The sequence below is a fragment of the Cygnus olor genome, chromosome 5 (assembly GCF_009769625.2).
Source record: "Cygnus olor isolate bCygOlo1 chromosome 5, bCygOlo1.pri.v2, whole genome shotgun sequence".
NCBI lineage: Eukaryota > Metazoa > Chordata > Aves > Anseriformes > Anatidae > Cygnus > Cygnus olor.
In genome coordinates this window covers 32,341,708-32,365,918 of record NC_049173.1, presented here as the reverse complement: position 1 = coordinate 32,365,918, position 24,211 = coordinate 32,341,708, and the positions used below count along the sequence as shown (strand labels likewise).

Below are 24,211 nucleotides of genomic sequence, written 5' to 3'. Positions count from 1 at the left end.
CCCCTCCGGGGAGCTTTCGGCCTCCCTGCTACAGATCACACTGGCTTAACGCCTGCCTGCACCTCTCAGTCGTGAGACCCCATATAAGAGGAACATAAGGTAGAGAGAGGCAGTCTCCTAGCTTGAGACTCATTTCTTCTCAAAGGGAAGGAGGGAGCAGGCAGGCAAAAAGCTGATGCAAGGCACAGACTACTGAACTAGAAGACAACTTCCAAATCTCAGAGCAGCTCACCTGCACCAGGAAGGCTGTCAGTAAATGAAGCACTTGGTAGTTTTCTTCCGGCAGACTTTGGAGTGTTTTGCGAACAACATCCACACGATTCTCCTCCTCCACACCTAAAATGCAGGAGAGATGTGACAAGCAGGTCCATAAGAAATTCTCATCTCTCCATGCAAAAGATGAATACCTCAGCACACATCCCAGTGAAAGCACAGTTTGCAGCCATAGGGTATCCCATGCAGGACTGGCCCTTTCACAGATAAGGGTGGTTTGGAAGATTTGTCTTTGGCCAATACAACATGCAGGGTACAGCATACTCTTGTTACAACTCACTCTGGAAGCTGACAACATGGCTGTAGAGGCCAAAAGTGAGGAGGGGCTCGGGTAGCTCCCTCAAGAAGGTCTTGAGAATCACAGCAGGGAGGTGGACATCTTCATACTGCTGGAAATCTACCGGCACACCTGAGAAAGTAAAGCAGAGATTCAGCATTCACTGGCCAAAGCAGGATCTCCTCCAAAGAACGTGACACGATGGTCAGAGCCCAGAACTGGGGAAGCAGCATTTTAAAGAACGTAAGAGGATAATGAAGCACGACATCTTCTAACAGCGTGAAAATGTGTGTCCCAAAAGCATATGCAAAGCACTGCTGAATCCATCACTAACTCTTTAGAAAACAGCAAACCAAACAGATGATCAGGTTTCTTCCTTGCCATCTTCAGTCCCTCTGGCATAACTAGACAAACCTGGTATACCCTACCCTGAGAAACAAGGAAATAATCAGGAAAGAAAAGGGCAGTGTAGGAAACACGAGCGGGAAGAACTATGCTTTCCACACAGCAGAAATACTATACAGTGTCAGATGCTTCTTCCTTGCAACTCAGGTCTTCCCCCGATGGGGCCTCACCTAGAATCCTACCAAAGAAAGTGAAGAGCCATGATGCAACATGTTCTGCTGCAACACAGTTCTAGCTAGAGAGCAGGAGTCAGAGAATGAGACAGGCTCTGCTGCGCTGGGACACTTACCCATGTTGTATTTTTGCTGGACCTCCCTGACAACCTGTGTATTGGCTGATCTCCGGAAAATCCCTTCTGTTGCAAGAGCTGTCAAGTGAGAGCAGATGGAGAAAAAAGATCAGATACGTGGGAGTCTCTAGGAACGCCGGTCTTAACAATCATAAATCCATGCTGTATGGTGTTCAGACAGTTGCCAACATGTCCCTTTTTTATAGAACTGCAATTCTTCCTGCCTCCAGCAGCAGGCAAAGGGTACAAGCAGCATTTGCTACTCTTATACAAGTGGGAGTATGAACAACTAAGAGAAAAAGTTCTTCCAAGCCATGAAAATGCACAGTCTCTTGAAGGCTTATCCCCCTGGGACAGGCCTTTACAACTTATTCTAGATTGCTGCTCTGCTGTTTCTCACCACACTCTGGATGGGAACTGAGTGGAGGAGAGGCCACCAATGTGAAATTAAGAGGGGTTGCAGCTTCCCTTTAACACTTACCATGCTCCTGCAAATGAGCAATGGTCTCTCTGACCACCAGAGGAACAGGAGACTGATCAGGGCTCTTCTCCCTTAGACTGTGGGAAAAGACAAAAGGTTACAAATGACTCATTCTCCCTGCCCTGCTTGCAGCCCCCGCGACCTGAAGTTGCCCACACAAGCACTACCTTTGATTGTCACCCAGGATCTTGCTATCCCAGTCCCCCAGTTCACCCATTATTCCTGCCTTCTCTCCTGTTCACCCATCGTGCTGTCATTCACTGGAGCAAGTCTGGGATCATTACCACACCACAGCAATATTTATCTTCCACAAAAATCATAGCATGTAGACACCAGGGCAATGGAGTTCCCAGAAGGCAAGGCTGCTAGTTACAAACCAGGTGAAGAGAGTTAAACTACCTTCTGTCTTTCCCTCTTGTGGGAAAAGGCAGAAAGAAGCTGACACAGACATACATGGGATAAGCTTATCCACCCAGTTCCCGTAATGGAAGACACACCAACACAGGAGCTGTCAAGGAAGGCCTAGTGATGCTGAGGCATTTGTGCCACCCTCACTCGGACAGTCTGTACCACTTTATGGTATGGAGGTGGTAACCCCCTCTCAGGCCACTATCAGGCTCAGGCACACAGCACCACAGGGATTACATTTGGAAATGTTGTGTTGAAGCTGGGGAATGCATTCCCACATTGCTTCAGAGGATCTGTCTGGACACACAATACTGGCTCCTCCTCATTCCGCACCCGCAAAATCACACTCAAGGTTAAAAATATCTTCAACACTTAGCCAGTATCGCTATCCCTTGCCAGCATCTGTGTTTGCCTGTGTCATTGTGCAGGAATGGGTGGTGGAAATCAGTACAAGGGTAAGTAGAAGTGCTTTTAAAATAGTAATTATGATATGAAAAAAAACCACAAAGATCTGCAGCCCTACTCAATAAAAATAGCACTGCTGTAAAGACACCTCAATCCACCTCTCACATACTTCCTTTGCTTAGACAAAGTGTTTAGTGGCATAAAGCTGTCCTCATGGTCCTTATTTTGTTTCTCACTTGGTAAGCCCTTGCTGCAGAAACAGCCTCATACTAATTTAGGATGGAGGTTAGGATCTAGTTCCGGAACAAAGAGAGTTGAACTGAACTGAGTCAGTCAGGATCTGGACATGGACACAGAGTTCCTCAGAAGGATGATTATAGTTTTGTCAGAAGTCCAAACTGCAAGAAATTTTACAACCACTCCTGCAGCTGTTCAGTTATAAATACAGTAACCTCATATCCACCAGGTCAGAGCAAAAGCAACATAACGCACTGCTGGAGCGAGACTCCAAACTGCTGGTTTGGCAGTGGCGGGCGTGGGGGTGTTGGCTTCTGGGGCACTTGTGCAGGCTTCTGCAGAGATCTCAGATATTCATCATATCTGTGGAAAGACAGAACAGTAAAAATCCAGTCCACCTCCAGGAAAGAGCACAAACCCAACACTGCACATGACCCGCTGCTAACACACTAGTAACACCTCCAGCCTAGCATGGCTGGTTCCACCGACGCAAAAACAGGACAGACAGCCCTAGAGAAACACAAACAAATATTTGGTTGCCAGAAAAAAAAAAAAGCAGAAGGAAAGGAAGATATATATGGAATCAAGAGCTGGAGTAGCTGAAGATCACAGCACAAGTAAGAGGTCAGGGCAGCACTGTTTGTGATGAGACAGCTGCAGATGTGCGAGAGGGACGGGTAATCAGTGTGGTTGGACCAAGATTGTGGTAACTTTGGGAAGCCTCAAAGAGGAGCTGAACTGTGCCAAGTGAGCAAAGCAGGTGCCCAGACAGAGCAGACATACACCGCAAGGTCCAAGTCAGTGTTAATGTCAATAGCTTGCAGAAAGCCCCTGAGGGGTGGGTGGGCATGATGGGTGCTCCACTGGAGAAGCTTTTTTAACTCAAGGACAGAACTGGGCACTGGGGCGCACACACAGGAAAGACAGTGGAGAGAAACAACAGTCTTTATGGCAATTTACCACCACTTCCTCAAAAAACACTGCATAGGTGGAACAATCCCTTCTTCCCTTTGCCATTCATCCAGTAAAATCCCCTCTCACAGAGCCCTAAACAAATGGGAGATAGGTAGCACTCTCACTTCAGCACTTGGCTCGGGATCCCCAACTGTTCCAGCTTCACGTACTCCTCCAGCTCACTAAGGAAGTTCACGTAAAAGATTTTTCGTCCAAACTTAAAGCTGAAAAACAAGAGACAAGTAGTAGGTGAGGAATCAGGAAATCCAGTATCAGAAGGGTGGACTTCTTACAGGCAAGCAGAGCAGGGGTCTGAAAGAGACATTGATGGGGCAAAGGGGCCAGTATGGCTGAATGGCAGAGATGTTGCCCACGCAGCTCTACAACTCCACATATTTTACCAGGAGATGCCAATACTTTCCAGGTCATGTTAGAAGCCCTTGCAGAGGCAGCCTCTCTAAAGCCCTGGCTTTCTCCTTCCTAAGCTCAGCAGTAGGCTGGAGACACCTCTTCAATTATTTTACAGAGTTAGGATTTCAGCATCAACACGATGAATTAAGTATACTTTGGACCAATACTCTCACTTCCTTTTTCATTATTAGCAGAGCCTGCACCACATTACTTCCAATTGCCTGGATAACCAAGGAGCAGCACAGATCTGCATATTCTGTAGGTAGTATTTCTTGCATCTGAATATTTCTGAGCTCAGAAACAGGAGGAGACAGCATAAGGCAAGAGACAGCAGGGCAGGCTCGGCAGCCTGGACACATCCTGTGTCCTCCCCCCAAGAATTGCCCCATCACTCCCCATCAGTGTGAGGATGTGGGTGATCAGAGGCTTCCTACCTGATCAGAGGCTTGAAGAGAATCAGCAGGGTCTTGATGAACATGGTTGGGTGCACAATGTACAAGGCTTTGATGTTCTTCTTGTACCTGCCAAGAGAAGCTAAGGATGAACTGTGCTTTCAGCAGGGGAACCAACCTTTTCACAAGCTTAAGGCATCCCAGATGTTCCATTCCTTTTGGATTCTGCCTCACCACTCCCCAGCACTCAAGGCCTCTGCTCTTCCACGTTTGGTAGCAGTGTCAGGCTGCCCAGCAGCCTAAGGGCACACTCTACATTATTCTGAGATTCACCCAGAAGCAGTGACCAGTCTCACCAAGAAGCAACAATTATACCACGGGGCTGACACACTTGCACTGCTTCCTGGTTTTGCTGCTTGCCTGTTGGCCTAAAGGACGTAACTTCAGGAAGAGCTGGGCATCCCATGATTCAGCCTGCATCAAACAAAAACCCACCTCCACAAGCAGCAGAAACAAGCAATAGTAAATTATGATCACCAGGCTACGTGGGGGCAGGGGAAAGACCTGTATTAGGCTACAAAGCAGCATGCTACACCCTTGCCTGCTGCCCCCTACTCACTTGCGATCAAATTCCCTGTAGGCATCTCGCAGCCAGCTCAGGGATGGCTTGTTCTCACTTGTCAGGCCGTGGTGCAGATACACCAGTGTGTAATCACTCTCCACATACTGGTCCAGTGTGAATTTCAGGTACCTGAAAAGAGACAGCTGATGAACTCACTTCATGCTCTGCCACACAGAGGCTCCTCCTCCCTTTGGGCCTCTTTTTAGCGTGCCATAACAGAGGATTTGTATCTCCATCAATGAACGTAAGCACTTTGCAAGGACATGTCAAGATAAAGAAGACACTCCATATATATTTAGCCTCAGGAATCTAGTACCTGGGAATCGTGTCAGGGTTAAGAAGTTAATAGCAACCTCCGAAGACACTACTCACCCCAGCAGTTTCACGTGATCAAGCTGATGACTTGGGGGCATCCGGCAGGCACTGAACAAAATGACTTTCCTTCCATATTTGTCATCACCTGCAGATGAAATGCCAGAGATTACAGGGAGTTCCAGGACTACGCTGTGGTCTTGGCAGCAAAGGGGTAATGGAGCATGGAAAACCACCATAACAAGGCGAAATTGAGATTGCCAAAGCTGACAGTAAAGATAAACCTGATTTTCAGCAGAGTTGCCACGGGCCTAGTTTAGGAGCAGAAACCTGAACCCCAAGGGCCTGGCAAGTTGGCAATGTGAATGGAGAACAGAGTCCATGCTCCAGCCCTGAAAGAAGAGGAAGAATTGGAAGCCAGGATGAGTCAGAGCATGTAGGAATGAAGGCCTCCAGTACAGAGCAGAGTACTCAGAGCATTAGTCCTGCAACACTGCTCCCGAGGGCACTGCTCCTGTTGTATGTGTGCATAGGGAGGCACAGGAAAACTGCCCCTCACAGGCACAATAACCGCTCCTCCCCTTCTGCACACAGTCCCAGACCACTCATGGTCCGGTGCGTGTGGCTTTTGTTTCACCTAAAGCATCATCCTGCACACAGAACAAAGCAGTTTCATATCCTGAAAACTAAGAAATTCCCAGAAACAGGCAGTCCCAGCCACATCCCAGAGATGAGAAGCAAGCATCATCACAAGCCTCTTCTACACATGGACAAGGTTAGCCCCACCAGATTCTCCAAAGGGGCCTGCAGAACAAGCTGCTGTTCACTGCCTCCTAGATTTTTCCATCTACAGCTGCATTTTCCCATTGTGAAACGGAAGGAGCTGCCAAGTGTGGCACAACCAAGTCAATTCTATGTCAAAACCCCAGCAGAAAACAGTCCCCACCACAATGGAGCCAAATAACCCATAAAGCAACCTCATCATCTTAGGGGAGGATGCTCCCAGCCACCTCTTGAGGCTTCAGAGACAATGAGCCAAATTTTCCCCGAAGCATCTCTTCATACATAGAGTACTTCTGCCGGCAGAGATCTCCAGCGCCATGAACAAAACCCAAGCAGGTGGGCACAGACAAGCTTAGCGGACATGCTGGGGGAACTGACGGATTTAGATAAGTGAGAACCAGGTCACAAATCATTTGGATACGCAGAGTTTGAGGGAAATCTGGTTCTCTTCCAGATGGACACCCCCCTCCAATTCATTTCTATAAGGATGACTTACTTTTTAGCACTAGTGGAGGTGAAATTGTTCCTTTAGTGCAAAGGGTTAAAGTTTTCTTGTCTTTCTGGCTATTCACCCTGCTCTGAGAGCTGTTTTCTTGTCAAATCAGAAGGAGCACAGAGCAGTGAAAGGGGCTACTGAGGCTATATTCAAGAACACCCTCCTCCCTCCCCTACAGCACAACCATCCCATTCAGACCACATCACAGAAAGCAGCAAAGATCTCTACTTATGCAGGATAGCCCTGTAGTACATCAACCCTCCTGAAAGATATCCTTTTCCCCATGCTGGATTTACAGTATTCAGAGCATGCAGCTGTTTCCTCCCCCTTGCATGGGCTCCAGTGCCCAAATACTGCTCGGTTAGACTTGCCGTGCAGCAACTGAGATCTTAAATTAAACCCCAGGAGAGCAAACCTGAGGCTTCCAGGAACAATGCCTGTTTGTAACAGATGACCACTTGCTGCAGCAAAAGGAAGCCAGAGAATTTACATACACAAGCCACGACATTAAGAAGCCGCTAAGCCCATCTTTTACCCCTACCCTGGCCAGATGCAGATTCCCTCTGCTTTTTCATTTCTGTTTTTCCCTTGCAAGTCTCACTTTCAAGTCACTCAGCAGACAGCACGAGACAGAACTTACTGATGCACACAAGCCAGAGCCTCTACAAAGGTTAGGGACACTGAGGCAGCACCAGGTACAGACCAGGAGAGGCTGGCAGAGGCCATCACACTGACATACACATGCGCAGGTGGGGGCAGTTAGGGAGGACGCATGACCCAGAAAGCAGGACTAGAAGAGAGTGATGCAAGGATCGTCTGGAACAACCAGATACAGGCACAGCCAGGCCACGAGACCAACATCACATTGCATATCCCACGGTAGCCCACTCTCTGCCTAGCCCAGAGTTTCTTGGTAGCTTGCTGTGAGCTTTAGGGCTGGGTCAAATGCACATGAGCTGTCTACAGAACAAAGATGCAGGGTAGAAAGTTCTGGGCAAGAGGATATGGCAAACTGTGACTCTACCCAGTGGTCTTTAACCACTTGTATGGCACCATCTGGAAGACAAAGGATCCTGCCTGCACAGAGCAGCAGGAAGATGGCAGCATCTGAGAATCTGCTGAGTTTTGTAGTGATGAGAGAAAATGGCCACAAAGCCCACCGATCCGTGCAGTTCACAGCTCTGTGTTAAAGACAGAGTAGGTGCTGTCTTCAGTTAACAGGATGCAATTCAGATTGACGTGGATGGTCTGATGGCATGAAGCAGATTGTAAGCTTGATCAAGGCAGGCCTTGGTTGTGGAGAACTGCAGTACAGCACCGTCTTCATGTGATGTTGCGGGTGGCCGCACGCCCAGCTCAGGCTCCTGGGCGCTGACTTCCAGGCTGGACAAATCACAAATCAGGAACCAAATACCTTAAGCACCTTGCTCCAGAATGACATGAAAGCCTTCAGCAGGGCCTATGCAAAGTCTAGAACCTCATTTCTTACGCAGCCTTGCTGAAGAGGTCTGGGATTGCTGATAAAAGAAAAAACAGACAGTCCACGATTCTGCCAGAGGGGAGGTGGCATGTTTCCCCTGGATTATTTACAGGGCCAAGCACACCAAAAGATTACCTACAGTCCCTTGGATCACTGGAAAAGGAGTGATCTGTTTTGCCTTCCAAATATGAATGAATTTTTGCATGAGAACTACACGGGAACCAGCATGCCCATTACTGAGTTGTGAGTTTCACACCAGTTTCACCACACTGAGCTCAGCCTGTCAACACAAACATTCGAAACCACTGAATGCCAATCCCGCTTCCACCTGATATATATCAGATCAGTCTGGTTTCTCCAGATATAAAATTCAGCTCCTGAGCATCAAAGATGAACAATCAGTTGGTTCCAGTTTAATAACAAGAACCTAAAGCCCATTCCATGCATTCTTGGTTGCCAGAGGAAACTGCTTCCAGGTGGCCTCTCTGCCTCCAACTGAGCGGTTCCTTATCACGTTTGATCTTTCCCAGATGCTCCATCCCTTGTACTGTTTGTTCTCTTGTTTGCAATATTCATCTTACGTATCTATATTTTCACCCCTTGCTTGCAATTGCAAATACCTGAAGTTTCCACTGAACACAACTGTAGACCAAGAAGTAGCTGCTCGGATTCTCAGGCTGTCTGCTACCTCTCCCAGACAAGAAATGCTCAGCAAGAGTTAACAGCAAACCAACAAAGAAGCAATTATATATGTTAGCACTCACAGAGCACCCCAACACAGTGCATACCTTTGTGAGCATGTTCATGCATAAAACATACTTTCAGTGTACTCCAGAATTCAACGACCTCCCTATAGGATGGAATTCAGAATTATTATTTTCTAAACAACAAAGAGGAGGACAGCAGCCAACACGCAGAGCCTACCAGTCAAGACTGCTGCTCATCTAAATAGATATTGACTTGTAGCACTGAGATGCGCTGATTCTCCTGAACGTTGCTGCGGTGCTTTTAAGGCCCAAATTCATTTTCAACTCCCATCTGAAGAGCAGTGTTTCCAACGCACTCCTGAGACATGGGGTGAGAACACCATTCCTGCGGTTCCAAACCATCAGTGTAGGACCATGCTCCTAGAACAGCTGAAGTTTAATCACCAAGGCTAATGTTTTCAACCTGCAGCAAAGCAAACATACCAGAGCAGAAATTCCTATCAAGGCAGCAGTACGGTCCTGAGACAGGACTCTGTACTAAACAAATCTGTACAACCAACATGGAAAATACACACTTGACTTGCAAATCCTGCTATATATTTCTAGGTGTTTCTCCTGAAAAATATCAGTCAGCTTTTCTGACACGATTTGATGCTACCAGTAAAACCGCAGTTCAAGGACCCTGTTCATTCACCAAATACCCTCAGCTGAGGATCCCACTTCGATGAAAGATGCAAGTGAGAAGATTGATCCAGGTACTTTGATACTGAGAGAATGCAGACAGATAAAACTTGCCACCAAACGCTTCCCATCCCTGGAAGTGTTCAAGGCCAGGTTGGACGGAGCTTTGAGCAACCTGTTCTAATGGAAGGTGTCCCTGCCCACAGCACAGGGGTTGGGACCTGATGGTCTTTAAGGTCCCTTCCAACCCAAACCACTCTGTGGTTCTGTGAAAAGCTAGTGTCATCAGTAAAGCAACAAAGCTGACAGTTCAGGGAGAAGGAGGGGACATTGCTACAGAAATCTAGAACACTACACAAGTTTCACAAAACTTAGGATGCTTATCAGAGCCACAATCAGTAAAAAAAAGAACTCCTCTAATGCAATTTCAGGTTCGTGCCAAACTTATGACACAGTGCAGTGTTTAAGTATCCACAGTAGATTTTAGATGCCCGAGGAATTCCAACATGGATGTAGGCTCTCAAGAAAAGAAAGTAAGAAGGTTGAGGTAGCAGCATTTTAATACATGACATCTTACACCTAGATACTCCCAATATCCAAACACTGCCAGAATTATAAAGCCTTATCAAGTGACTAAAGCCCTAACTGATAAAAAACAAATAAAAACAAAAAACAAAACCCCACAACCTAAAGGATCAGATTTAAGAATGTAAAACGAAGGATGTCTCCCACAGCAAATGGTGGACAAGAACCCGTGTAATGAGGATCAGCATTTCCATGGACTGTGTGAAGATCTTGGCCTGCTGTTCAGAAACAGCAGTAAGAATTTCGTACCACGAGAGTTTGATCTACACCGAGAAGTGTGAAAGCACTGGCAGCCAAATCCTTAAGGCTTGGGGCTGAAGGCCAGACTATTAACAAATGCTCAGCAAGCACAGAGCAGTCTAGCACAGCTTCAGGCTGGAATAAGGAACAGGTTACCAAGACACAACATCTCTGCAGCCAAACGGAGAAGAACTTGATAACAGTAGCTTCCAGTTGGAGAATCCAATTTCAGCGCCAGCTGCACAGTAAGTGCATGCAGCAGCAGATCGTCTGAAGGAATGGGAAGCAATCCTAGGACGAACTTCTAAAGCACACATGACAACAAGGTACCTCTGTGTTCGAACTGAACTGCTCCAAGCAGGCCACCACCAGAAGAGGAACAGGATTTACACTGAGACCCGAGAGCCCCAAAGTGCCCCAAGAAAAGCCCGCAGGCCAAATTTGGCTCAGGTGATTCTGCTGTGCCTGAGGCAGAGGTGCAGTCCTCAGACGACAATTTCGTACAGCCTTTGGACTCCTGAAAAATTGCCAGCACAGCCCAAGGCTGAGCAAAGTTTGGGCTCCCCTGAGATAACCCAGCTACAGGCCACGGTCATGCTGAAGGAATACCATGATCTACAGCATCACAAAACATCTACCTACCTGGTTGGGCCCCATCAAGTGCACCCTGGTCTGGAGGAACAGAAACACAGTTATAGCAAGCCAAGTTTTGCACTCTTTTCCAGAAAGTAACCTTGAGTATAAAGTCTCAGAGTCTAGCCAGATTGCCGCTGGGATGCATTTAGTTGCTGTCTTGCAGCAGTTAAGCTCCTTCTACTTCATCTTTCCCCCATGCTCCTCTCCAAAGCAACCATAACTAACAGAGGTGGTAACTGTACCCAGGATTCCTGATTCTTGAATTTGCAACAAATTCTGTATAATCCTAGTCCAATTTCTGGCACTTGCAGTTAACACTTCCCCCACCAACAAAATGGCGACCGCCATACTGCCACTTTTAAAAGGGTTAAATGCCACAAATTCTGAAAGTCAAGGTCCTTTGAACAACCTCCGAAGTGTACATAGGGTGACATCACTCTGTATGAATGACACGTTCAACAGACTGTTTTGGAAGAAGCCAAATTTCACTAACGAGAACGTGAGGACAATTTATATCTTCAACACAAGCTATAAAAAAATCTTATTAGACTCTGAATAAAAAAATAAACTGGCAATTTGGGGTGGAAAAGGTTTCTCTGTTCAGGGAGGAGGTTATGAAGGCATTTATTGCCATCCTCAGCCCCTTTCCATCTCTCCCACAGCCATATATACTCTCCAGACCCAAACGGGCCTGTTGACATAGGAGGCTCGGTAAAGCAAGGCTCTAAAAAGAAACTCTCTGTTCCCTTGATCTCCCTTAGAAACCGTAGAAACTCAGACTCCTTAGGAACTCTCAATTCCCTTGATTTCACATCTGAAAACATGGTGCAGAAGCTGGGCTGCCTTTGGATGGGCCCAATTCCACAGAAGGAACGCATCATTCTGTATCACATAAATGCTGTTAAAAAAAAAAAAAAGAGCAAAAGCCAGAAACTACATTCAAATGCAGCAGAAATGCAGGCTTCCCGTGTTAATGGAGCCAATAATGATGCACCACACTAGAAGGGAAAAGGACCCTTATTATCAGAGGGGTGCAACGATGCAACCTACTTCCTATGCAAGCTTCGTCTGCAACTTCTGCCTTTGCCTGCTTAGTGCAACAGCAGCTACTGGTGCTTGCTCCAAGATCGATTTTATCTCCCCACATCAGTCACCACCACCAGCAAATCATCAGCATTAGTTACAACTTTGGCACCTGCAGCCAGCAGCCAGCTACGATGCTTTTTAGGTTAGTTTGGTACCTGGCACAAAGAATAAGATTCTCTGCCATCTAGAAACGCTCAGGAAGGTACGCCTCCAGCTCGCCACCTTGCGAGTGACCTGCATTTCAGTAGCAGGTCTTAATACACACTGGCATCAAGCCTTCTCTGCAAGGGCAGCCCTACAGACTTCCATTTAATGGTGGGAGGCAGCAGATTTCCCACAAGACTAGCAGAAACACGCTCTGAGCTTCAGCAAGGCATTGAAGTCACTGGGCAGGGACTACGTAGCAGCACCTTTGCCGGAACAGACTTAGCAGCAGGACACAGCATCTCTTAAACTTATCAGAAGTTTGGGACAGTTCATCAACAGCCTTCAACCAGAAGCCTGTGTTTCTTCCAAGCATTACATGATGTAAGGAAAAAAAAACACATCCTTTGCAGAAGTGGTTTGTGCAGTGAAACCGAGCTACATCTGCTCCAACTTTTAGCCACGTGTAAAGACAAATTTATTTGCTACAGCACCCACAAAAAGAAGAACTCAGAGTCAAGAAGAGCACAACCACACAGAGACCTCTCCACAACCTCCGTAAGATGCTCCAGAAACAAACACCTGAGGGCAGGTCTGAAAGGACAGGTAAAGAGTATCATCTCTTTCCTTCCAAAAAGCATTAAATTCCCGAACCAAAACAAGCTTTCCTAAAACTAAAATATTCTGGTTCATAACGGTGCCACCATATCCCCTTGGAACCGTGGCGTGGATGCCTTTAGCCCAGTCTCCCTGTGAGGCACCCCCCTAGGAACAGCAATGACATGCCAGCTCCGTCCAGTGGACAAAAAGCAGGTCGTGATCACGCACAGCCTCTTCCAGGAAGGTCCCAGCCCCCAGGACAGACAGGAGCACAGGGCACGAAGGGGAGCTTCCATGAAACTGCTGCGCTATTTTGAAGTAGGGAAAATGAAAACGGAAACATTTTTTTATGGCAAACTCTGCAAAATGTTTTTTGAATAATTTCCTTCCTCTTAAGCCAGATAGTTGTGATACTGAAATCTGGCATGACTTGATTTGAGTCACAAATTCAAGTCAGCAAGAAAACGAGCATGCTAACTTTCTGTAATCAGAACTGGGGTTTTGTTTGTTTTGGTAGTTGCTTTTTCTTTCCTTTTTTAAAAATGTTTTTAAAATAAACTACTGTCTATTAACACCGTGCACCAGCCCACTAGAAGCAATTACTGCTCTGACCACACAGGATAACCCTGGGATTTCAGCCCGAGGACGGTAACCAGCCTTCTGCTTTTGTCCCAAAATAGCATCAGCACCCCAGAACGTATTTCAGGGAAAGCACAAACAGAATTAGCCATATGCTTTCTGCTCTGAAGTGAAGAGCAGGGAAGAACACAGAAGTGAAAGCTCATAAAACAGCAGAATGGATGAAACTACCCTTGATCTGCTGCCACCTGCTAATATTTACAGGAGAGCTGGGGTGGAGCCGTTTTGTTTCAGACTCAGCGTGGCAAACGTTCACTGCACCTAAAAGTGCTGACAAGCACAGCTCGTCAGTAGAGCCAGAACCAAACAGTTCCACTAATCCCCCAGCGGGATTTTCACTCCCCAGGCTACTTCTAAAAGGATTTTTCCAGATTTCCCCAGATTGTTTGCCTCCAGTGACAGCCCAGAGAACATTACCCTGTCTGATTCTCTGAACAGTTAATGTTATTAATTATTGACCAAGAAAACTGAACAAACTGCTTCAGCTCCAGCCCCCACCTTCATAAATCGTACTTCCAGATGAGACACCAGTGAGCCTCAAAACGAAAGTGCCAGCAAACCCACTATGTGGAGTTGGGCTTCTTTACCCAGAAAAGGCATTGCACCACATTTTGTGGTGGGGACTATCAGACATTTTCAGATAAACAGGCTAGTGGTGGAAAGTGGCTCATGGCAGCCAACAACAGATGGCTCTGTGAGATGCTTCTGCACTACGCAGACACACAAACAGAACCAGGAAACTCACTAGAAACACAAATTCAAACCATGACGGGGAAGAGATGTCCTTCAGAAGGCAGGCACACCTCCCAGGCAGCCATCTTACCACCCTGAAATGCTTCCAGGAAGTTAGGTAATTCTTCATGTGCTATCCTAGACGCCTGTGTCAAATGGCTGCTTTCCAGCACCACTGAGACGCATCATCTCCTTCGCAGCGATACTCAGCAAGCTTGTAAAACAGCCGCCGTGTTACCTTGGAACAGGAATCCCGCAGAAACACTGGTGCTTACATCAAGGCAGAGCACAAAGTGTGCGCTGGGTTTGGGTTGACATTCCAGTCTTATCAATGTCTGCGATCTAAACACTCTGCTAAGCACTTGGGCTTTGTCTGGAGTGAACAACAGTACAATTTAACTCACCAGCTCCCAGAGTTCAGGAACACCGGGTACCTCTGCCATTTGCATTACAAACGCTCTAGGTACTATCACTGAAATGGCAGGACTCCACACGTTTGTTCCCTTGCAGTTTCGGCAGCAGGGAGACCAGAGTGCAGACCCAAATTAACTCCAGTCCTGGAACTCCAGCCCCATGGAAAAGAAGGTTACTAACACATCCGCAAATCAAAGCGCTTGTAGAGAATCTGGAAGACACAATGGCTCAAATGCTAAACACTCTGCCTGTCATCCTAGGCAGCCAAAGGCACAGAGGGAGACAAAGAAGGTTTTGAGTTTGCCATTATCATTTTGTTCCCTAAAAATGTAACATGAGAGGTTAGGAGAAAGGAACTTCATTCTAGATGACAGCCTAGGAAAGAATAATGTCGGGACAACTCTTGCCAAGGTTCTTGCCAGCGAATCTTTCCTCTCTAACCCAGCCCAGCTGCAGAACAACCCTTTATCAGGAGGACTCCAGCTTGCGCTTCCGCTTCTCTGCAAATTCTCACGTGGGGCAGGAATCAAGGTACAGAGAAATAGCAAGAGGAAGGGAAGGAGGTGGCTGTAGATGATTAAGAAGGAAGTGTGTCAAGTCCCAACAGGTTGAAGAGGCTTTTTTTCTTAAACAGGGAATGCAGGACAAACTAGAATGACCTTCCCTCAGACTTACCACAGCAACCTAAAAACTGTCTCCAAGAGTCTTTCTCATGGAGGTCCCAGCTGTAAACGCTGAGGGATAGTGTAATTAAAACAACATTGATAAGACAACTATACAGAAGAAATCAGAATGTTTGCGACCCTGAATGATCAGGTCCTTCCTTGCAGTGGGCCCCAGGCCTCTCCCCCACATTTCAGGTTTCTAAAAATGCTGTATACGGACAGGATGGCAAACTGGCCATTTGGATACAACAGAGAGCTGCCACACTTACTCAGTCAACTGAGATAGCTCACAACTAGGTAATTTGTGTGACATTATCATATAGAATCCACATCTTGTGCTTAGGGCACAATCAAGGGTCACACCTAAAACAATTTGACAAAAGTGACCAAGTCCTGCTAATAATATAATCAAGACAGTAAGACCCAAGAAAGAATGCAAGTTTAACCAAGGTCGATGGAAAATTGCACTTATTGCAAGCATTCAAGAAGTTTGGCGCTCCTTCTCTTTACGATGCCAGCTGTCGTTGCCACTTGGGCCTGGCACATAGCAATTGCCCCCACAACTCCATTACAGAGACCCTTCCTCAGCCCAGCTGCAAAGATATCCAAGGAGAAAACAGAGAGAAAAGACTACCTGCTACTTCCACAATGTGGTGCCTGGCGATATCGTAGTAGGGATCATCCCACCGCAGGTGAGTGACGGGCTCAGGGGAGCCTTTGGAATCCTCTGCACAAAACATACGGAACAAGCAATTAGAAGAAGGGATCTGGATTGGCTGTCCTACGTGCCCTTGAGCTGGTTTCCCTGACCTCCTTGGGCAACGGTTCATAGCACAGGAGTTGACTGGATTCCTACAGACTTTCCGAGCAACAGCCCAGTTCTCCAGTCCTACTTCCCATATGGAATCTCACGACCTTTCCATCCAGGACGATCAAACTGTCCTGCAAGAGACCGTAACAGAGGATGCTCAAGGATTTACAGCATGTCCGTACTGTCACCATCAAAGCACAGTCAGTGCCAGAATTGAGAAGAATATATTTACAAAGAATATATTTACAGCAGCTGGCTCCGAGCTTTCAGTGCTATTCAATGGCAGGGCTAATTCACTTGGGCGTGGTGCAACAGTAATGGACCTATAAAGCTTTTAGATGGAGCTGGGACTCTCTCCGTAGGTAGATATGACCACAATGATGCAGGACAAACAATTCCTTTTTGGCCTCAAGCCAGATCCCCAATTATTAGGATACTTACCTGATTTGGGGAATGCAGGGACTTCATCTGCTGGCCAGTTCTTATCGTCTATGGAGGCCAGTTTGAGCTGGCTGAGGGACTGGTTGGTATCATCCAAGTTCAGGTCATCCTGAAGCTCTGAGAGCGGGTCTGTAGCCATGGTGCCCAAATACCGCCGTTTGTCTTGCAGCGCCTAAAACACGGACTGCAGAGATTGCTAGGTGAGACACCGAGATCGCAAGTTTCCCTCCCCAAAGAGGCTCTTCCTCTTCTCCCTGATTTCCCCCAAAGCCTGCCCTTTCTTCACCTACCCCGAGATCTTGCTTCCCCTCCCCCTCAATATAAGCAGGAACTCCTCCTCCTCCCAGAAGTGCCGACATATGTCAGATTTTTTGTGCCAGTTGCTACCAAAAGGACATCGGGAGCCTGTACCAACCCGCTCGGTGAGGCTCTGCTTGACCACAGCTGTGTCCAGATCGGTTTCTCTCCTGGAACAGGAGCAGCAGCGAGCCGCCGAGGAAGGCGACAGGCTATGCCAGCCCCTGCCTGACACACTCACTGCAGCTAAGAGCTCCCCCTCCCTCCGAAGGGCTGGCACAAAGCCCAGCCCTTTCCACAGTTGGCCCAGCGCTGGAAGCTTTCCCAGGAATCACCCCCCCCTCCTCCCCACAGGGTAGGGCCAGAGCTCTCAGCAACACCAAAGCGGGTGCCTCGGTGTGCTGGGATCTGCACACACAAGTGAACAGCTCAGAGCTTCTCAAAACAGGATTTCGTAGGCTGAGCTAGTGAGACATGGGGAACAACACACGTACCACCCTAACCTCCCTGCAGGATCATCCAGCAAACCCTTTCTACTACACAACAGCGAGAAGTACAGGACTCATCACTTTAACTTAGAGCCCTATTGCCAGAAGGAGCATTCCTCACCAAACGTGCCACACTACCGAGGGGACCAAGGAATCAAGAGGGTCCAAGAACCAGACAACTGCGTTTGCTGTTGCTCGCAAATATTTCTTGCTCTCACCTGGAGCAGAAGATATGTCAAACCCAGCACTGAGCTGGCACAGCACCCAGCACCTTCCAAGGGTACCAACTCTTTGGGAGACCCCTAGGAAACAGTTGTTGCCCTCTAACGCCAGTGTCCTGGAAATAGGCAAGGAAACACCAGACAGGACAGACATGCAGACCTCGACTGCTCACACAGACCCAAGCCAGCATCACCACACGGACGGCAGCTCAGGGCCAACAGGCTGCGAGCCAAGAGGAACTGTAGCAAAACAAACTGACACCTTGCATCAGCAAGATTCTCTGTAACGCTGGTTCTCTGACAGGCTTGTGCTCGTTTTCCATTATGAGGGGAGCACAGGGTTCAAAGATGATCTGAGGAGGCACAACACCTTTCTGTGGAAAGGTGATACTCAGAGCAAGGCTATTTCCTTTAGCAGAATGGAAGGGGGCAATGATGTTTTGCATCTTCCATCCCCAGAGCTTGAACGTGTGCATCTATCCAGAGAAGATGAGCAGGCAGCCACTTGGATGTGAGCACAGAACTGGATAGTCAGCATTTGTCGCCTGTCCCTGGATTACTCCCTGGGAGGACAGGAGGTGTAAGCTTATCTCTTACTCATCAGTTTACAACCAGTTTTCACTTCTCACGGGCTCCCAGAGGGCTGGGAGCTATTGCTAAGCAAACGAAATTGGATTCCCAAAACAAGAAAGAGCAGGACATACACGGCGGTAGATCACCAAGGTGGAATGGCAAGCACAAAGGGTCTGAGCACTGTAGCCAAGCGGAGGCCCAAGCAAAGTTATTCCCTGCCCTCCTCCCCCAAGGGCTGAGAGCTGTCTGACCTCTGCTCTCACAGGGGCAGGGAGCAAGAAATCAGGTTCCTCTGCACCATGAGCTCATGCTGGAACCACGCAGCAGCGGGGCCAAGTGACAGCCAGCTCCCCACCCCTAGCAACTGCTCGGATTCCTATGGTAACGCCAGGCACCAGCGCCTGTGACTCAGTGTGCTTAAAGCGCTCCCCGCTGCGGCTCCGCAGCCCCACAACCCAGCATCCACGGCCCCACAGGGCTGCCTGCTGTGCATGTGGGCCCCGAGTGCATCCAGCTCCCAGGGACTTCCCGGCCCCGGTGGGGACAGAGGACCTACCTTCACCTACTGACCCTGCGAGACGCCTTCCAGTTCTCCAGAATGCCCCACAGCAACTGCGTCCCCAGAGCAAGGTCCCAAAGTGCTCAGGGACCAAACCCAAATCTCCCTACAGAGCAGCGGCAGCACTGCCACGGGGCCAGCAAGCCACCAGGTCTCATCACTTCTCACTCCAAGGATCACAACTTGGCTTCAGAGACAACTTGCAGCGCTTCACCAGGGCATAAGTGCAGGTTGTTAGACATCACCGGGGGACTTCCCCTTGGGCACGTTCCTAAAATTAATCTTAGTGTGGCACCATGAGGTAGAAGGAAGTCATCACTAGGATCCTTACAGCTCCACATTGGAAAATGAGCCAAAATAGCCTCTTGCCAAAACCTTCCTTACCCCTTGGAAGGCAGACCAGACTTGCCAGGTGTCTGCTTTTTTTCACTACGGGGCAGGCAGCTCCGTTGCTTAGCTCTAGATTAGCGCTTCATGACAGAAATGTTAATGGAAGGAGAATCCAGAGCAGAAGACCTTGCAGATTGCAGGTTCTGCTTGTGAACCAGCCTGTAGGGCCCAGGGAATTCCAGAAGGCTGCTCACAGAATTTTCCCCAGTCCTTTACCAACCGTGCAAAAGTCAAAAGCACAGCGTCTCTCACATCAGAGCAGTTCAGAGAAACACAACCCTCTCAATGCCCAGGAACTAGAGGGCACTGAGAAAGAGACCTGGAGCTGAAAGTTCAGATGTAAGAAATTAAATATAAGGGAACACATTTTATTTTCTGATAGAGCAGCTGCACAAGATTCCTACACAAGATTTTCCCTGTCTAGCCAAAAATGACCTGGAAGCAGGACCTGTCGTTGAACAGAAAGTGCATCCTGCATCAGTATAAGGGTGAAGTAGTTGTCAAAAAACAGCATTTCACCAGACATAATGTAATTTAAGATCCCCATGGTTTTTAGATAAACGTCCTGACAGGATGCAAATTGCACGCCCTGCACAGCCAATGAAAATGTAAGGAAAGTGATGCAGCTAGATTTAAAAAGTAAGAAGCCTGCTCAAGCATTTAAAAACTCAAGAATCACTCTTGACATCGGAAGCCTGGCTCTAACGAGACAAATACTTCCATTTTTCCAAGTGTTTTCTGCACCTTTCCTGGTGATCTCAACGCTTGCTGAGCCATGTGCTTGGCTCTCTAATAAAAACTGACTTTTTGGCTAACACAGAGATGTGTAGAACAGCACGTTCTGCAGGAAGACAGAAACCCCAGCCCTTTAAAACACAGTTTTTATTGCTAGACGCTCCTTGTACAAGATCCTACCAGAATTCACCCAGGGAAGACAGTTCTCTCTTATCTATGAAGTCTTGGAAGCTGCTGTTCACACAGACTTTTTGGTGTTGTTTTTTTTTTTTTTTTTTCCAATTCCAGTTTCACTACCTCGCCATCACTTATTTCTAAACTGTGCCTACTCTGCAGTTTCCTTTTCCTGTTTTTCTTCCAGACATGCTATTAATTCAGAAGTAAACCTGCCCATCAAAACATGTACATGTGTTAGCACACCCTGGACTTGTACTTACACCCAAGGAAGAATAACAAAAGGCAAATGGCTTCTTCTCCCCAACCAATTAACAAAGCGATGCTCAAACCAAACAGGAATCCCAGTTCTGGGGTGGCTGTATTATTTTTCTGACTCTGCTGCCATCGACAACTCCTCCCAGTTTAGTTTCATTTGCACCACCGTCTGTTTTGCTGTACACATCAGTCAACCCCCTGCACTGCCCTACACAGAGTTATCCCATAGTCAGTAACATCGCCCCAGCGATGAACACCTCAGAAGGAAGCGTTCCTATCAGGTACAGCCCCCCTGGAGGGCTGCTCTCCCCATAACAAAACACGACACACCAAAAGGCAGCCAGCTACTCAGCAGCAGACCTTAAAGCTCCTCAGGAAAAAGCCCCAGGGCCGAGACTCACCGGGAAGTCCATCCTGAGTCCTTCCTCACAGCAAACTGATACCACCCTGGGCCAAGACTGGCTTTGCTGGGCTCCCCGTGACCAGCTACCTCAGGACAGGCACGCTGCTGCTCCTGGAAGCCCTTTTGTTCTCCGTTAGCACAGCAGCGTTTCCCATCAGCAGCCTCCCTTCCCCAGCCTCCCCAAGCCCCTTGCTGCAGGCCACCCCCGTGCCCGCTCAAGTTCACCCCGACTGACCGCCAGCCCCCTCGGGGGGGTTCTGAGGGGCTGGAGAGGAGAAGCGCGGGGCTCAGCTTCCCCTCGTGGGCTGGAACCGGTTACACACGGACCCGCCGCTGAGGCCCCGGGGGCACGCGGAGCCCCGCAGCCCTCTCCCCCTCTCCCCACGCCCCCGGGCTGCCGCCGACGGAGGGCGCAGCCGGCCCGGCCCGGCCCGAGCCCCGCTGCCAGCCGAGGGACCCCGTTTCCAGCCGAGCGCACCCCGCCGCCTCCCCGGCCCCTCGCGCCGCCGCCGCCCGGAGGGCTCAGCCCCGCCGCCGGTACCTGCGGCCCGCCGCCGGCCTCCTCCCGGCCCGCCCGGGCGCCCCGCATCCGGCGGAAGGGCGGCGTGTCGCCGGGAGAACGCTCCCCGCCCCGGCCGCCGCCCCCTCGCAGCGTCTCGGCCTCATGGAGCGCCCCGAGCCCGGTAGCGGCGGCGGCGGCGGAGGGCAGCCGGGGCCCGAGGCGGGCGCGGAGCCGGCGCTGTGCGCGGCGCTGCGGGGCCTGCCGCCCGGGCTGGCGCTGGGGCCGTCGCTGTCCCGGCGGCGGGGCACGGGCGTGTGGTGCGTGGGCCGGGCGCTGCCGGCCGGGGCGCCGCTGGGGCCGCCCGGCGGCTGGGAGAGGTGAGTAGCGGGGGCGGCGGCCGCCGCCGGGGGTGCCGGTACCCGGTGCCGGTGCCGTCCCCGACGCCGCGGCCGTGCCTTGCAGCCTGGTGAAGCGCAGCCCCGAGGAGGCCGAGGCCAACGTGGCGCTGGCCTGGGCGGGCGGGCGGCTGCAGCTGCGGGCGCGGCGGCACATCGCGGCGGGCGCCGAGCTGCTCCGCTGGGCCCCGGAGCCCCCCGCAGGTACGTGCCCGGGACGGGGCGGTGGTGGCCCGGCCTTCGGCGGGCTGGAGGATGGGGAGGGATGGGGCTGGGAGCCCGCAGCAGAGCTGAGCCGTCGCCTGGTTGCTGGCACCGTAGCCCCGCCAGCCCTGCTGAGGTTTTGGTCCTGGCCCCGCATCGTGCTTCGCTGCGGGGTGGGAAGGGAGCATGGGGTGCTGCTCTGTGCCTGGAACAAAATGCTGGCTGCGAAATACTGCACGGGTACTGCCGGGGGTGAGGGAACAGAGATTCCTCCCACCTCCCCCAGTTAAAAACAACAACAAAAAAACAACAAAAGAAAACAAAACAAAAAGTCACAGAAGCGATGGTTTTCACGCCAGAGGCCCAGGATTACTGTCTAGCAGAGTCTAAAAGGTTCCTGCTCCCCTGATCCAGCAGCAGTCATGTTGTTATAACAGTTAATTCACCCACCAACAGTTAATTCACTTTTGTGTTTGTGCAGGCGATGCTGATGTCTCCAAGGATGTACTGGATGAAACCACAGTCCCCGACATCCCCATTGAGGCTAGGAGGCCAGCCCCCAAATCTGTCCATAGGCTGCCAGAAGAGGAAAGCACTGCTCCTGAACGTAAGCCATGGCAAGCCAAAGTGCTACGGACTGAGAATCAGCACCTCGAGACTGTCTCAAGCGTTAAAGCCAATGGCCAGTGCAGGCAAGAACTGGACAAGGGTACAGATCCAAGATCCACAGCAGAAAAAGTGGAGATGGGGCAAAAAGAGGCATGTTCAGGAGATGTGGATCTGTCATTGCCCTCAAGTGGGCAGCTCCACAAGTGCCTTAAGGACTGTGGTACCAGGACAGTTGAGGAAGAACCCCAGCAGCCCAGTCCTTCAGAAGGAGAGGATATAGAGACTTGCAGGAAAGAGAGCAAAGTTTCTGAAGACTCCAAGCAGGGATCCCCAGAGCATGGGGAAAAGGGCTCACTGGAGCGGCCTGGGGAGCAGGAAGACTGTATGGAGCTGGCGGAGGGTCATTCTGGCAGCCCAGGCCCCCCACCAGATGCCCTGTCCCAGAAGGAGCTGGTCAGGCGCAGGTATCACTGTGGGGAGTGTGGCAAAGCCTTCCTGCAGCTCTGCCACCTCAAGAAGCATCGTTTTGTCCATGCTGGCCACAAGCCTTTCCTGTGCACGGAGTGTGGCAAGAGCTACAGCTCAGAGGAGAGCTTCAAGGCCCATCTGTTGGCCCACCGGGGCATGCGGCCTTTTCAGTGCACCCAGTGCGACAAGGCCTACCGCACGAAGCGAGACTTGCAGGAGCACCAGGTCCTGCACACCGGCCAGCGCCCCTTCTCCTGCGAGCACTGTGGCAAGGCCTTTGCGCGCCGGCCCTCTCTGCGCATCCACAGGAAGATCCACGCGGCCGCAGCGACCGGCCCGGCTGGTCCCAAGGGATGCCAGTGTGCCATCTGTGGGCGCCACCTGGCCAACCCTGGCTCCTTGCGCAACCACATGCGCCTGCACACGGGGGAGCGCCCTTACGCCTGTCCCTACTGCGGCAAGGACTTCCGACAGCAGAGCAACCTGCGCGAGCACCTCCGGCTGCACACCGGCGAGAAGCCCTACAAGTGCCGCTTCTGCGGCGACGCCTTCCCCAAGCTGCCAGAGCTGCGGCGCCATCTCATCTCGCACACGGGCGAGGCCCACCTGTGCACGGTGTGCGGCAAGGCGCTGCGGGACCCCCACACGCTGCGTGCCCACGAGCGCTTGCACACGGGCGAGCGCCCCTTCCGCTGCGAGCAGTGCGGCAAGTCCTACACCCTGGCCACCAAGCTGCGGCGCCACCAGAAGTGCCACCTGGCTGACAAACCCTACAAATGTGAGCTCTGTGGCATGGGCTACAACCTTTCCCAGAGCCTTGCACGCCACATGCTTACCCACAAGGCAGAAAAGGACCCTGAGGAACTGAACACTGCAGTGGCCTCTCTTGCTGTGGACTTACCCCAGGCAGCAAGGAGAAGGCCTCAGAGGAAGAGCCACCAAGAGGAGGATGTGGCAGAGCCCGCCTTGCTCATGGTGGAGGTGCCAGAGCCAGAAAATGAGGCAGAGCTCCTGATCACAGCCAGTGGTCACTGCATTGCTGCTTACCAGCCTCAAGGCAGCCCCCCAGGTCCTGAGGCACACGGGAGACCTGCTGAGCATTTGCCATCGACAAAGGACGTCATTGAAATCACCATCTCCGAGCACGAGGACAAGTGCCTCATTGTGCAGGACAAGGGCTCACCAAGTGACGTGGTCATCATCCAGGAGGGGGTGGGCTTCGGAGCAGTGGCAGAAGTGGTGGAGGTCGAGACTAGAACCTGACTATCTCAGCCTGCTCTGGCTCAGCTTCTGTGCAGAATATTAAAGTGGCTTTTTTAAAAACAAAAA

The 24,211-nt window shown here is 50.2% G+C and overlaps 2 protein-coding genes across 9 annotated transcripts in view; one reads left to right on the top strand and one right to left on the bottom strand.

Moving 5' to 3' along the window:
• ARHGAP1 (Rho GTPase activating protein 1) overlaps window positions 1–21,399 on the bottom strand; it is a 25,679-nt gene extending 4,280 nt beyond the window's left edge. The window contains exons 1-13 of one of the 8 annotated variants that reach the window (XM_040560088.1): window positions 21,246–21,399; window positions 16,607–16,790; window positions 15,989–16,081; window positions 11,081–11,110; window positions 5,527–5,614; window positions 5,152–5,283; window positions 4,575–4,661; window positions 3,855–3,953; window positions 3,031–3,138; window positions 1,726–1,802; window positions 1,245–1,322; window positions 554–682; window positions 233–336 (exon numbers count right to left, since the gene is read on the bottom strand). In XM_040560088.1, the coding sequence (XP_040416022.1) occupies window positions 233–336; window positions 554–682; window positions 1,245–1,322; window positions 1,726–1,802; window positions 3,031–3,138; window positions 3,855–3,953; window positions 4,575–4,661; window positions 5,152–5,283; window positions 5,527–5,614; window positions 11,081–11,110; window positions 15,989–16,081; window positions 16,607–16,745 (1,164 nt within the window). In that variant the 5' untranslated portion in view covers window positions 16,746–16,790; window positions 21,246–21,399. Of the gene's footprint in view, window positions 1–232; window positions 337–553; window positions 683–1,244; window positions 1,323–1,725; window positions 1,803–3,030; window positions 3,139–3,854; window positions 3,954–4,574; window positions 4,662–5,151; window positions 5,284–5,526; window positions 5,615–11,080; window positions 11,111–15,988; window positions 16,082–16,606; window positions 16,791–17,021; window positions 17,510–17,609; window positions 18,666–18,741; window positions 19,293–20,702; window positions 20,897–21,245 lie in introns of those variants that run through there. The other 7 variants (XM_040560089.1, XM_040560092.1, XM_040560090.1 and 4 more) reach the window with 7 other exon arrangements.
• ZNF408 (zinc finger protein 408) lies at window positions 21,369–24,211 on the top strand. Its single transcript, XM_040558006.1, has 3 exons — window positions 21,369–21,583; window positions 21,669–21,805; window positions 22,287–24,211. The coding sequence occupies exons 1-3, from the start codon at window positions 21,369–21,371 to the stop codon at window positions 24,143–24,145; spliced, it is 2,211 nt and encodes a 736-aa protein (XP_040413940.1). The 3' UTR covers window positions 24,146–24,211.

Bases quoted from the DNA above. Each gene is read 5' to 3' on its own strand.
- ZNF408 (XM_040558006.1), top strand. From the start codon at position 21,369: ATGGAGCGCCCCGAGCCCGGTAGCGGCGGCGGCGGCGGAGGGCAGCCG. The intron at 21,584-21,668 runs GTGAGTAGCGGG...CGTGCCTTGCAG, and splicing joins CCGCCCGGCGGCTGGGAGAG to CCTGGTGAAGCGCAGCCCCG. The intron at 21,806-22,286 runs GTACGTGCCCGG...GTGTTTGTGCAG, and splicing joins GGCCCCGGAGCCCCCCGCAG to GCGATGCTGATGTCTCCAAG.